This window comes from Entelurus aequoreus, linkage group LG04 (genome assembly GCF_033978785.1).
Source record: "Entelurus aequoreus isolate RoL-2023_Sb linkage group LG04, RoL_Eaeq_v1.1, whole genome shotgun sequence".
In the NCBI taxonomy this organism is placed as follows: Eukaryota; Metazoa; Chordata; class Actinopteri; order Syngnathiformes; family Syngnathidae; genus Entelurus; species Entelurus aequoreus.
The window spans coordinates 41,972,649-41,987,661 of NC_084734.1; the positions used below are offsets into that span (position 1 = coordinate 41,972,649).

At 40.0% G+C, this 15,013-nt stretch overlaps 1 protein-coding gene across 2 annotated transcripts in view; it reads right to left on the bottom strand.

Moving 5' to 3' along the window:
* The window catches only part of LOC133647850 (hormonally up-regulated neu tumor-associated kinase homolog), a 70,700-nt gene that overhangs the window by 3,871 nt on the left and 51,816 nt on the right, over nucleotides 1-15,013 (bottom strand). For both annotated transcript variants that reach the window (XM_062043568.1, XM_062043569.1), the window contains 5 exons: nucleotides 8,169-8,224; nucleotides 7,955-8,093; nucleotides 7,662-7,789; nucleotides 3,789-3,924; nucleotides 22-199 (listed from right to left, as the gene is read on the bottom strand). In XM_062043568.1, the coding sequence (XP_061899552.1) occupies nucleotides 22-199; nucleotides 3,789-3,924; nucleotides 7,662-7,789; nucleotides 7,955-8,093; nucleotides 8,169-8,224 (637 nt within the window). The remainder of the gene's footprint in view (nucleotides 1-21; nucleotides 200-3,788; nucleotides 3,925-7,661; nucleotides 7,790-7,954; nucleotides 8,094-8,168; nucleotides 8,225-15,013) is intronic.

Consider the following 15,013-nt stretch of genomic DNA (forward strand, 5'->3'; position numbering starts at 1 on the left):
CTCACTGATGCGTACACTCACCTTGTTGATCTTCGCCACTTCAAGGCTTCTCTTGTGTTTGGTAAGCAAGAGGTGATAGGAGGCCATGACGGCGGAGGGTCGGTTGGCGGTGAGCGTGTGCGTCGTTTCCGAAAGCGAGTAACCCAGCGTGTCAGTCATGTGCGCCAGCACAGATGCGTCGAGATCCTCCGCCTGCAACCTGGGAGGGGAGGTGGCGGCGAGATGAGGCAACATTGCCAGGCTGGCACTTAGTCAATGTGTGGATTTGATGTTGGACAGCTAATGTGTACGAATGTGACTGATGGAGATCTGACAGGCCAGTGCATTTTTTTAAAGATGTGTAGCGAAGTATGGGGAATGAGTTTTGGAAGTGAGAGCGTAGGAACATGTATTACTGTTAGCATCAGGGCTAACTGGCTAATTTGGGGCCCTGAGCAAAATTTTATTTAGAGCCCACCCAATTTTACAACACTTTTTATTTGTGTGAAATGATTTTGATACTGTAGGAGCCTAAATGCTATTTAAGTTAATTTACATTTTATGGAAGGTGCTTTATGTTTATTCAGCCAAAAGGGGACTATTTGCTTTACTTGAATAATATGAAAATGTATATATTGCATGTTTGGAGTAATTATAAGGCGCACCCTATTGGTAATCTTTACTTTTGTGTGAATAATTTGATACAGTTGGACACAGTGTATTAGGGGTAATGGCAGTCAGGTATGGTGGAATCGAGCCTCACAGTTTTTTGACCTTATTCTTACTCTTTCTTACTGTAACACACTCTCTTTTTTTTGCCATGCTTTTTATCCCATATCATTATTGTTTGAAAACAATACAAAGAGGAGCGTCCGGAGTTTTTTGTTGTTGTTGCCGCAGCAAGCGGGAGCAGGAGAAAGTAGAGGAGCGTCAAGCGAAGGCTTCATTGGGAAACTACAGATACTATTTGACTCAAACTTGAATTGAATTAACAATGATATCATGGCTATGGTTTAAATTTATTTGGAACATGAATGCAGTCACAGTATGTATGATATATCATATAATTTACATATTGTCATTTTTTTATAACATGTCTGAAAAGGAGTAAGTAATCCTACCTATTATGGTATATTAATGTATATATTAAAATATGTTGTGGACTAAAACATATTCATGGGATAGAAATTGTTTTTAGTGCAAAATAACTTTAACATGATTAATGCAGCTGAGATAGGCTCCAGCACCCCCAGCGACCCAAGTGGTAGAAAATGGATGGATAAATGGATGATTAAAACGTAACTTAACAAGCCAAAGTTCCCACGAACGCAGTATGTCCGCCTTACATTAACGCTGTGCGCCATGAAGGACTGTGATCAAAACCATGGAAAAATACATTCTTATCAGTGACAGAGCAGAAAGGGGCTACGAATATGTTTGCGGTAACCTGTCACATGAAACGCACACTCATCCATTAATTGACATTTTACAAGCGCTCCTTCTTGGGGCGTTGGGTCCTACTACTGTGTGATCTCCGTATAAGGAGGGGCGGCCCTGGTTAGCATCATTAAATAGTCACTGTTGCACAATAAGGGACTTTTTAAAGATGATGCTGTGTCACTTTTTCTTTGGCTATCTGCTCGATGCCATCGTAACAGATGCCTGCTAGTCAGTCTCTCCAGGATTTTGGTGTAATTGTATTCACTTAAAATGCCTTAATTCACACAGCAGGTTTTTCGGAGATTTGTGGCAAAATTTGCAATGTTTTTAAAGGCTTTTCTTTTTTTTAATAACATGAAAAAAAATGTTTTTCATCAATTTGATGTCAATCTTTGAAGTGGTCCTTCGAAAAATAACCTCAAAAAGCACACAATTTAGCCAAAAATTGGAAAACAAATATTGTATGAATGTTTTACTCCTTTTATACCACATATACTTAAGAGTACACTAGATGGCACACACTCGGCGCTCATTGTCAAATTACTCTTTTAATTTAGTCTAACTAACATTAGTAATGACGCTGACATTGGCCAAAATATGCCGGGAGTTTGGGAAGTTGTGGTTTTTGGATAAAATTGCGAGGTCGCTCATAATTTGTGGGGATTGGTTGAATTTGCGTGAATCCACAACATCCTGACTCGTGTGGCTGTGCTGTAGTACGTGTGAGCATGGCCGTAACTACCATTGAGGACATCATGTCCTTGGTATTTTCTTTAAGTGACAAGAAGATGATGCAAATTTACTTTGTGTGGGACATCGGAAATTATCGTATCGGTTTCAAAATTATCGGTATCGGTTTCAAAAAGTAAAATTCATGACATTTTAAAACGCCGCTGTGTACATGGACGTAGGGAGAAGTACAGAGCGCCACTAAACCTTGAAGGCACTGCCTTTGCGTGCCAGCCCAATCACACAATATCTACGGCTTTTCCCACACACAAGTGAATGCAAAGCATACTTGGTCAACAGCTATACAGGTCACACTGAGAGTAGCCGTAGAAACAACTTTAACACTGTTACAAATATGCGCCACACTGTGAACCCACACCAAACAAGAATGACAAACACATTTCGGGAGAACATCCGCACCGTAACACAACATAAACACAACAGAACAAATACTCAGAACCCCTTGCAGCACTAACTCTTCCGGGACGCTACAATATACACCCCCCGCTACCAACCCTATACAACCCCCCCCCACACACCTCAACCCCGCCCCCCTAACCCCGCCCACCTCAATCTCCTAATGCTCTCTCAGGGAGAACATGTCCCAAATTCCAAGCTGCTGTTTTGAGGCATGTTAAAAAAAAAAGCACTTTGTGACTTCAATAATAAATATGGCAGTGCCATGTTGGCATTTTTTTCCATAACTTGAGTTGAAGTTGTTCTCTTATTTTGGAAAACCTTGTTACATTGTGTAATGCATCCAGCGGGGCATCACAACAAAATTAGGCATAATAATGTGTTAATTCCACAACTGTATATATCGGTATCGGTTGATATCGGTATCGGTAATTAAGAGTTGGACAATATCGGAATATCGGATATCGGATATCGGCAAAAAAGCCATTAACGGACATCTCTAATTGAAATTGCAATACAACTTTTAAATTGATGTTTTAATGATGTGAAAATTGTTTAATACGCTAAACTTCAGCATATTAATAAAAAAAAAAGTGGACTATTAGAAAATCATGCTGATTGTCAAAGATGTTAGATAATATAACACTTCATAGTTCTACCTCAATTCATTGGGTTGCTCAAGGTAAATAGTATTTATTTGGTGTTGGGGTACACATGATGTCAGCCTTTCAAAGCTCCTCTTGGACCACCATTCTTTTTCCTCTGTATTTGTCAAAACCTAGCTGTGGCCCTGCGTGTGTGAACATTCCACAATCCACAGTGAAGCTGGCCCAGGCGGGTTACACCAATAGTGAAGGCCAAGGAAGAAGAGTGTGATAACCATACAACAAGAAATGTCCTGGCTGCTCAGTAAAATCGGGCAAAACAAGTCAATAAGAGAAATGTAATCGGTTTAGATCGGAGAACAAATCTGTCAAAGCAATTGCGGTGAATCAAAGGTGCACTTTTTAATTGTGATCGCATTTCCACAGTCTGATAAAAGGCTTCCAAGTCGCACTTTGACGCACAAAAACCGACCACAAGACTTTTCATTTGCCTTCATTTCCTGGCTGGCGAGCAGACAGCAGTGTCTCAAGTGGCAAACATGCTCTAAACTCATAACGCCTTGAATGCGACGCACATGTCTTTCTGCTCTAAAGAAGATATGTTAGTGTGTGGGCTACCTGTTATTGTGTGAGCGTATGTGTAGCGGCCTCTTGGCGTAGCCCTCATTGATCCATCTCCTCTGCATGGCCGCTCGGACGCTGGGTCTCTTCTCCGGGTCCGGCTCCAGGAGATACATCACAAACGTTACGGCGCCTGTGCGGTGGAAGTGGTATTTTAAGAAAACTGGCGACACTCCGTGCTGACTTCAGAAAGATAACCAGAACGTCGTTCGGTGTTTCAAATGTGTTTGTTGTTACAAACCCGTACAGTCGATGACGTCATTACTCTGCTTCTAGACACACTTCATACACATCTGGTCTGCCAGAGAATAAGAAAAAGTAGCAGAAGGGAAAAGCGCTTTATTGACTTATATTTATCTTTAGGCGCCTCTAAATTTTAGCGATTAGCATCAAATGTAGCAATGTTTTCTTGTCTTTGGAGACTAACATGAAAGCAAGTATTGCTCTTCTTTAGTGTTACTAAAACGGCCTTCTTTCATCTCCGTAATATCGCTAAAATTCGTTCCATTTTGTCCACTAGCGACGCTGAGATCATTATTCATGCGTTCGTTAAATCTCGTCTTGATTACTGTAACGCATTATTTTCGGGTCTACCTATGTCTAGCATTAAAAGATTACAGTTGGTACAAAATGCGGCTGGTAGACTTTTGACAAGAACAAGAAAGTTTGATCATATTACGCCTATACTGGCTCACCTGCACTGGCTTCCTGTGCACTTAAGATGTGACTTTAAGGTTTTACTACTTACGTATAAAATACTACACGGTCTAGCTCCATCCTATCTTGCTGATTGTAATGTACCATATGTCCCGGCAAGAAATCTGCGTTCTAAGAACTCCGGCTTATTAGTGATTCCTAGAGCCCAAAAAAGTCTGCGGGCTATAGAGCGTTTTCTATTCGGGCTCCAGTACTCTGGAATGCCCTCCCGGTAACAGTTAGAGATGCTACCTCAGTAGAAGCATTTAAGTCCCATCTTAAAACTCATTTGTATACTCTAGCCTTTAAATAGACCCCCCTTTTAGACCAGTTGATCTGCCGTTTCTTTTCTGCTCTGCCCCCCTCTCCTTTGTGGAGGGGGGGCACAGGTTCGGTGGCCACGGATGAAGTGCTGGCTGTCCAAAGTCGGGACCCGGGGTGGACCGCTCGCCTGTGCATCGGTTGGGGACGTCTCTGCGCTGCTGACCTGTCTCCGCTCGGGATGGTCTCCTGCTGGCCCCACTATGGACTGGACTCTCACTATTATGTTAGATCTACTATGGACTGGACTCTCACAATATTATGCTAGATCCACTCGACAATCATTGCACCGGTCGCCCGGGCGGTGGGGGGAGGGGGGTCCCCACATCTGCGGTCCCCTCCAAGGTTTCTCATTGTCCCATTGGGTTGAGTTTTTCCTTGCCCTGATGTGGGATCGGAGCCGAGGATGTCATTGTGGCTTGTGCAGCCCTTTGAGACACTCGTGATTTAGGGCTATATAAGTAAACATTGATTGATTGATTGATTCTTAACGAGCAGCAAGTCCTGCTATGCCTGCTTAGGACATAAAAAAACAAAGGCAAAAAAAGTGACAGAGTAAAGTCTATGTCTATTTACAAACATTGTTGTTTTGCTTTTCATGTTTTTGAAATTTTTTGTCTCTTCCACGATGTCCATAAAAATGACATGCTTCATGCGTTATGACCAATTATGCATATTTGACGTTGGCGTCATCTAGCTGCTGGCCCCTGCAACATACTTCCATAGATAGATTACAGTCCGGTGGGAAACACTGCACCCAGTAAAGTGCAATCCTAACAATGTTTTGATTGGTAAAATCACAAAAATCTGGGTGATACTGAACTACTCCAGTCTTGTAGGTGGCGCTAATGCACATTACGGAGCAGATGAACAACACAGCAACCACCACAGAGCCACTATGGACTTCAATGGGTCACAGTCAGTGATGGGCAATCCACTTGGAAAATGTAATAAGCTAAGCTAAAAGTTACTCTAGTTAAGCTACAGGGGTAGCTCTCCCCAGTGACTTATAGCAAGCTACACGGCAAAAGTAGCTTGCTACATACATTATGACGCCCAGTATGACATGCATTAAGCTACATATTCCACTTTTAACGGAATTTATATCTATGGGCCCACATATATAATATCAATTATTATGTAACTGAGACTGTACAAATTGACCCAATAAGGGTCCATCACTATTAACTATCTGTCATTTAGATTGGGACACACTACAAATACCTCTAGGGGTCCCTGCAACCCACTGTGTGTATTTATTTTAGTTTGCCTTTTCTTTGCCCCCCCCCCCCATAATGTTATTCATTTTCTTTGCCTACAGTAAAAAAACCCAGCATCTATCTATAGCTTGACAAAAAAAACAAAAAAACTATAGCAATCTCTATTTTCATTACCCCTACAAATGTGCAGTACCTAAATATTGCGATAAGAAACTGGTAATGGAAACACCCATATTTTGAAAAACCTCTCAAATATCGCTAAAATATTTTCGTGCTCTCATTGAGACGTTTTGATATTGAAGTATTTCGGAAAAAGCATGATGAAAACTCTGTATTCGCATTTAGAGGGCACCTAAACACAGAACCGACGGGCACCAATGTAGGACAACTAGGGCAGACGGGTCGTCTCGCGGGTCCTTTCCCCGCAATAGAGGCCGACCAGCAGAATCAGAGAGACCCACATGCTGGAACAAGTGTCAAGGAGGTCGTAAGGATGTTGCCTTTGAGCGATCACTCGCTACCTTCGTCATCTTATGACATCATGGCAACAGCAGTGGCTGCAATGTCTTCCTCAAAGTGGAGTCTCGCGGGATGACATTTTACGAGAAACTCGAAACACCCTTTAATGGAAACACCTAGAAGTCGCAAATGTTCTTAATCAAAATTTTAGCAATACCGCTTTTATTTTGCAATACACAGCAATGAAAATGCAGCAATAGACTTGTGTGTTGTTTGGGAACAGTTGGTAATGGTTATGTGCAGTAAAACTTTTAATGAACTCAACTCACCTTAATGTGTGTTCCTAAATTTGTGTTGGAAGTCTTAGATGAAGAGAGCAGTTATGGTTTTGGTTTGCAGAGTAAACCATTAAAAACTAAGGTTTTGGGCATATTTTCTCTAAACACTAAATATCGTCTAAATATTGTCTAAATATGGCCAAGGACACGTCACGCATTGTTGTGGGTTTTGTTGACGTTGTCTTCATCATTAAAGGAAAATCTGCAAGAGAGAATCCCTCTGCCATTGGGGTATGTTTTTTTCTCTGAGTCGTCAGCTTAAAACGTCCCTCTGTCTCCGACTCCCTCGAGTTTCGCCTTGTCTTGCCTCTGATTGGCCAGTCTGTAATGTTTCTGTAATGTATGGATGTTCTTATTCATCCAGGTCATTGCATTTGCTGGGTATTATTTTTGGCCTAGATTTGCAGTCATTTTTTTCTCTTTGTAGCTTTGATGGTCCTCAAACAAAGCTAAGCTACAGGAACCGTTGGTTGCTGCCCATCACTGGTCACAACCTAACTTGGCCCCAATGCAAGTGGACTTCAACAGTCAATTGTCATAACAATACATGCACCTTTATCCAGATCTGCAACAAAACATTTTATGGCAAAGAGTAGTGTCAATTTAAAAAAAATTGCCATCGGGAATGCATTGCTCGCATTCAAGGAAGGCTTTTTCTAATGTTTTGACTCTCTCCTGTGAAAAATGAAGTGAACAGGTGCTTAATGTTGTGTCCATTATCGATCCAGGAATGCGACACAACAAAAAAATCAACACATTGGGGTAGAGAAAGTTAAACACGGAGTTGGTGTCACTAAAAAGGCATCAGAGTGATACATCGTGTTACTGCGATTGACCTTTGCTGACGTCGCTGGGGATGCTGCCGATGTCGCCGTTGATCATCTTCTGGTGCAGATGTTTGATGTTGAATGGCTCCACGGTGAAGGGCAGCGTCCCTGTCAACATGGCGAACATACTCACGCCTCTGTCAACACACACACACACACACACACACACACATGCGCACACATGAACACACAAGCACACACATTCCGACAACTTTATTAGGTTCACAATTTGATGAGATCCAATACATGAGTTGTATCCACAATTTAAATAATGTTGAGTTTAATGTAACTATTTCACGCACATGGACCAAACGTCCACCTTGGGTCCGTACTTCCTGTGGGCGAGCAGCTCAGGGGCGGCATAGGCGGGGCTTCCGCACTGCGTGGTGAGCAGCTCAGGAGGTAAAGACTCCGCCTTCAGGGTGTTGCTCAGGCCAAAGTCTGCGTGGCAAAGCGACTTACGTGAACACGTTTTAATCTGCTTGAACACAAACGCGGTCTGCTTACAGGACGTACCGACTATCTTGATGTTGTTACGGTCGTCGAGCAGGAAGTTCTCAATCTTCAAATCTCTACCAGACAAGACAAAAAGAACGTTACACCACAATATTTGACATTTGAAGTGGGTTCCTGCCAGGTTTGCCTGCTATGCGATGCAGTAGGAATATCAAAGTAAAGTAGCTTTTCTTTTCGCGAGTTAATTATGCCCCATGAATTCTGCCTAGCAACTAGAGGCCACACGACAATCGTTAAATAAATCAAAACTTTATTTATATAGCACTTTTCATACACAGGAAAGTTGCAACACAAAGGGCCTAATCTACTAAGATCCAAATACCATGCGCTAAACAGTGTGTGCAAACAATACAATTACGTGTACTATTAGTGGGCGTGTTGCGTGTGATCTACTTAGACTGCGTGTGCAATTCATTGGCGCAGACCACCCTATATAAATGAGGTTTTTGAGTGTACTGCATGGCTTTAACCATGGAGATACCCATTTACTGCACATTCATGTTACCGGGCTCTTACCTGTGACCTTTTCTTAGGTTTTGAATCATGCAGCAGACCATTATGAACCACTTGCAGTGTATTTACAATGGAACCCACTTTTTTACCGCGCTGAAAGTGCGCTCACGGGAAATGCTGGCACTAACTGCGAGCGTCTGTTGGAATGTTCCGGGTGCAAGAAAATGCATGTTGCAACAAATGATTTCATTTGTATGAAAAAGCGAACGTCATATTAGCTCCTTAAGTCACCCAGCAGCTATAAAGTTATACAACTTTATTGCTAAATAGACGATATGTCTGATATTTTTATTTTTGACAGTCCATGTATGTTGACAAGCTTATGTAGCACGGAGCTTCAGTGCGATCGACTCCTTTCTCACAACCATTTCTGCTCAGCAGCAAGTTTGCACTTGATATACTAAATAAAAAAGTAAAACTGCGCTCGCTGTACAATATTGATAAATCACACTGTGTGTGCTAAGTAATTATATTTGCATCTCATCCTCCCAGTACTGTGGGTATTCTGATAATATTGTGCAAATTCATGAAGTCAGACACGCTGAATGAATTATGCTCCTTATTTTGCTCACTTAAGAGACACAATCGTCCGTGCACACGTTTAGTAGATCAGCTTTGTGTGTTCTATCAAGTGTGTACCTGTTTTAGTACACTTTGTAAATCAGGCCCAGAGTGCTTTACACCAGTTTAAAAATTAAAAAAGAAAGATAAAATTAAAACGCACAAACACATTCACCCACAGCACCATTGACAATAACAACAAGATATAACTTGCATTCTTTGCAACATTTTCTTTAGGTTTTATAATGAATTCTTAATTTGAATGATACATTTTGCACTGGGAAGTACGAATAAATGACATTTATTCAAGTAAAATGAAAACTTTGTTCTGTATGACATTCTGTGTCAAAATGTTGAAATGTTTTTTAAAGTTATTTTAAATAATGCAAGTGAGTAATAACTTGTGATTAATCAGGATGAATCCAAATTCAAAATTGTAATTAACACTACACGACACTACACACACTGATTTATATATATACATATATATATATATATATATATATATATATATATATATATATATATATATATATATATATATATATATATATATATATATATATATATATATATATATATATATATATATATATATATTAGGGCTGTCAATGTTAACGCGTTAACACCTGTGATGAATGTCATTTTTTTATAGCGTTATCGTAAATGGAAAAATATTCATCACAGTGTTCGTTTTGAGCGCCAGAAGGTGGCGTGCATTGCACGGGCAGTGATCACATCATAAGCCAGTGTGACGATAGTTAGAACGATGTGCTCTGCGCCCTTCAAAACAAACTCGACAGAACTCGAACATCACATGGACAAAGATAAGACTTTCTGGAGGAAAGTTCTGTGGTCAGATGAAACAAAAATTGAACTGTTTGGTCACAATACCCAGCAATATGTTTAGAGGAGAAAAGATGAGGCCTTTAATCCCAGGAACACTAAGCCTCCTGCCGAGCATGGTGGTGGTAGTATTATGCTCTGGGCCTGTTTTGCTGCCAATGGAACTATTACCTCCAAATTCTTCAGGACAACCTAAAATCATCAACCCGGAGGTTGGGTCTTGGGCGCAGTTGGGTGTTCCAACAGGACAATGACCCCAAACACACGTGAAAAGTGGTAAAGGAATGGCTAAATCAGGCTAGAATTAAGGTTTTAGAATGGCCTTCCCAAAATCCTGACTTAAACGTGTGGACAATGCTGAAGAAACAAGTCCATGTCAGAAAACCAACAAATTTATGTAAATTTTGACCACGACTGTATATGTATATACAGTCGCAATCAAAAGTTTACATAGACTTGTAAGGAACATAATGTCATGGCTGTCTTGAGTTTCCAATAATTTCTACAACTCTTATTTTTTTGTGACAAATTGATTGGAGCACATACTTGTTGGTCACAAGAAACATTCATGAAGTTTGGTTATTTTATGAATTTATTATGGGTCTACTGAAAATGTGACCAAATCAGCAATGTTAATATTTGGTTACATGTCCCTTGGCAAGTTTGACTGCAATAAGACGCTTTTGGTAGCCATCCACAAGCTTCTGGCAAGCTTCTGGTTGAATTTTTGACCACTCCTCTTGACAAAATTGGTGCAATTCAGCTAAATTGGTTGGTTTTCTGACATGGACTTGTTTCTTCAGCATTGTCCACACGTTTATTAAGTCAGGACTTTGGGAAGGCCATTCTAAAACCTTAATTCTAGCCTGATTTAGCCATTCCTTTACCACTTTTGACGTGTGTTTGGGGTCATTGTCCTGTTGGAACACCCAATCACATTTTCCAAAGTCCTGACTTAAACGTGTGGACAATGCTGAAGAAACAAGTCCATGTCAGAAAAGCAACACATTTAGCTGAACTGCACCAATTTTTTCAAGAGGAGTGGTCAAAAATTCAACCAGAAGCTTGCCAGAAGCTTGTGGATGGCTACCAAAAGCGCCTTATTGCAGTGAAACTTGCCAAGGGACATGTAACCAAATATTAACATTGCTGTATGTATACTTTTGACCCAGCAGATTTGGTCACATTTTCAGTAGACCCATAATAAATTCATAAAAGAACCAAACTGTGACCAACATGTATGTGCTCCAATCACTCTATCACAAAAAAATAAGAGTTGTAGAAGGTATTGGAAACTCAAGACAGCCATGACATTATGTTCTTAAACTTTTGATTGCGACAGTTTATATATATATATATATTATATATATATATATATATATATATATATATATATATATATATATATATATATATATATATATATATATATATATATATATATATATATATATATATATATATATATATGTATATATATATATATATATATATATATATATATATATATGTATATATATATATATATATATATATATATATATATATATATATATATATATATATATATATATATATGTGCATGGGAGAGGAAGGTGCTGTTGGCCACTACAGCGCCATCGTTGAGGGACTTCATTAGGGAGGAAGTCTATGATGTTGTGATGATGTGTGAATCATGGTGCCGGTACTGCGTGATGAGGTCATTGCCTGGTAATAACATTCCCGCCTTCTGAGGAGCCAAGTAAAGCCCACTGCAGTGCTGTGCGTGTGTGTGTGGGTGTGTGTTTGTGTGTGTGTGTGCGTGCGAGATGTACTCAAATACTTCCAAAGTCACACCTTCTACTCCCACACTGCATCCACATTTTGCAGCTCTGCGGCCTGTTAATATCCTGTCAACTCCTCTGTGTGCGCACGTTCTTACACAGTACGAGTGTGTGTAGGGATGGGAATTGATAAGATTTTTCTAGTTCCGATTCCATTTTCGATTCTGCTTGAGGATTCGGTTCTTTATCGATTCACTTATCGATTCTTATTTGGGAAAAAAGATAACAAAAAGCTGGATTGGTATCAATGTGTAGTTAAGACGTTACATGACCTTGCAAAGCCTACAATGAAGTCTTAAGAGGCACATATGTAGATAGCGTAGAGAAAACCAACTTTTTTTGAAAATGTCATGACCTGAGAAGTCATGTCTCATATTATGTTTTTTGTGGTTCTACTTTGGTTTGTCTAGTTCCGTTCCAGCATGTTTTCCCTTTGTTTACTTTTCTTGTTGCCTTGGACACTGATTAGACACTCCTGTTTCTGTTTAGTAATTAGTTTCCTTCACCTTCAATCACGCCTCTTTATATTCTGTTGTCTCCCAGCCTTAGTTGCTGGATCAATGTTCAACTGTTTAGTCATCCTCTGATTCCTGTACAAATAAGTTCTATGTTGATAGTCCGACCTGGCTGCAGAAAAAAACTGTCAAAAATGGATTCCCGCCGCGGTTTAATAAATTATTTTGACCTTTATCGTGTCCAAATAATTTAAGAGTTGGCCATATCTATGGTATTAATTGTAAAGGAATGTTGTAAATCAAATGCTGTGCTAAAACATCTTTCTTGTTTAAAAGCTACATACAATATTAACTGTAATTTGTTCAAGCACACAATACATGTTAATAAAGTGTTTGGAGCTGAGATAGGCTGCAGCACAACCGCGACCCCACAAGGGACAAGCGGTAATAAATAGATGGATGGATGGATGGATGGATGTGTTTATTAAATCAATCGGTTGCCAAAAAAGTGATGCAAAGTAACGTTCTGATATTGACACATCTCATTTGTGCATACATTAATATAATACCCTTAAAAGCCTACTGAAATGTGATTTTCTTATTTAAACGGGGATAGCAGGTCCATTCAATGTGTCATACTTGATCATTTCGTGATATTGCCGTATTTTTGCTGAAAGGATTTAGTAGAGAACATTGACGATAAAGTTTGCAACTTTTGGTCGCTGATAAAAAAGCCTTGCCTGTACCGGAAGTAGCGTGACGTCACAGGTTGTGGAGCTCCTCACATCTGCACATTGTTTACAATCATGGCCACCAGCAGCGAGAGCGATTCGGACGGAGAAAGTGACGATTTCCCCATTAATTTGAGCGAGGATGAAAGATTCGTGGATGAGGAACGTGAGCGTGAAGGACTAGAGGGCAGTGGAAGCGATTCAGATAGGGAAGATGCTGTGAGATATTCAGCTGGGAATGACTGAAACTGTAAATAAACACAAGACGTATATATACTCTATTAGGCACAACACAACCAGGCTTATATTTAATATGCCACAAATTAATCCCGCATAACAAACACCTCCCCCCTCCCGTCCATATAACCCACCAATACAAATCAAACACCCGCACAACACACTCATATTTCCCCAAAGTCCCCAAAGTTACGTACGTGACATGCACATAGCGGCATGCACGTACGGGCAAGCGATCAAATGTTTGGAAGCCGCAGTTGCGTACTCAGGGTACCGCGTATCCAACTCAAAGTCCTCCTGGTAAGAGTCTCTGTTGTCCCAGTTCTCCACAGGCCAATGGTAAAGCTTGAATGTCATCCTTCGGGAATGTAAACAATGAAACACCGGCTACGTGTTTGTGTTGCTGCAGCCGGCCGCTAATACACTGCTTCCCACCTACAGCTTTCTTCTTTGTTATCTCCATTGTTCATTAAACAAATTGCAAAAGATTCACCAACACAGATGTCCAAAATACTGTGGAATTTTGCGATGAAAACAGACGACTTAATAGCTGGCCACAATGCTGTCCCAAAATGTCCTCTACAATCCGTGACGTCACCCGCAAACGTCATCATACCGAGACGTTTTCAGCAGGATATTTCGCGGGAAATTTAAAATTGCACTTTACTAATCTAACCCGGCCGTATTGGCATGTGTTGCAATGTTAAGATTTCATCATTGATATATAAACTATCAGACTGCGTGGTCGGTAGTAGTGGGTTTCAGTAGGCCTTTAAGAGATGTACAGATGACCTGTGTCAATATCAAACTAATATTTTGAATCACTAAGATGTCGTTTGGGGTTGATTTCAGCTTTATAAAGGGAACTTTGACACACAAACAGTACAGTATATGTACGTCATTGTCATATATGTAACTGTCTTGAATGAATACATCCAAACACTTGATTAACATGTACTATGTGCATGAACAAAGAGCAGTTAATATTTTATGTAGTTTTCTAAACAAGAAGTAGGTTTTATCACATCAACATTGGATATTCCAAATTTGTCCCACACATTGACAAGCCGAAATTAAATATGATTGGATTTTGTTTCTGTCAACTTCTTTGTCTTGTATTTATACTTTTACTAACGTGTCAGTTACTTGTTTTATCGTCTTAGTCCACGTGCCTTAGTTTTGATTACTGATCATCTTATTTTTACCTGCTACGATGTGAAATAAATAAATAAATAAAATAAACAGCCTCCAGCCCAGGGCATGCACAGGTTTCTCTGACGCCGGGACTGTTGATAGCTACTCCTAAGGTAAGTTCCACTTTAAGCTTTTTCCTAGCTTCTCGTGTCCTCGACACATAAATATTTTGTAAATTTTTGCTTTAATTTTTGGAATAAACGTTAATTACTACCTGAAGGCCGCTTTTGCCGCTTTCTGATTGTCTTCCGGACTAAATGAGAACACGACCATTGCAGCAATGTGACCGCAACGCAACAGAAAATACATATAGTAAATACATAGAATTAACAAAATAAAAAATGGGGAAATTACAAATAATGTAACATTTATTACACATTGCATGTGTGCGTGCATATTACACACAACTTTGCACAGTACTGTAAACTGACAAGTGTTGTTGCAGTAAGGTTTATTATTGTCATACTTGCCAACCCTCCCGTTTT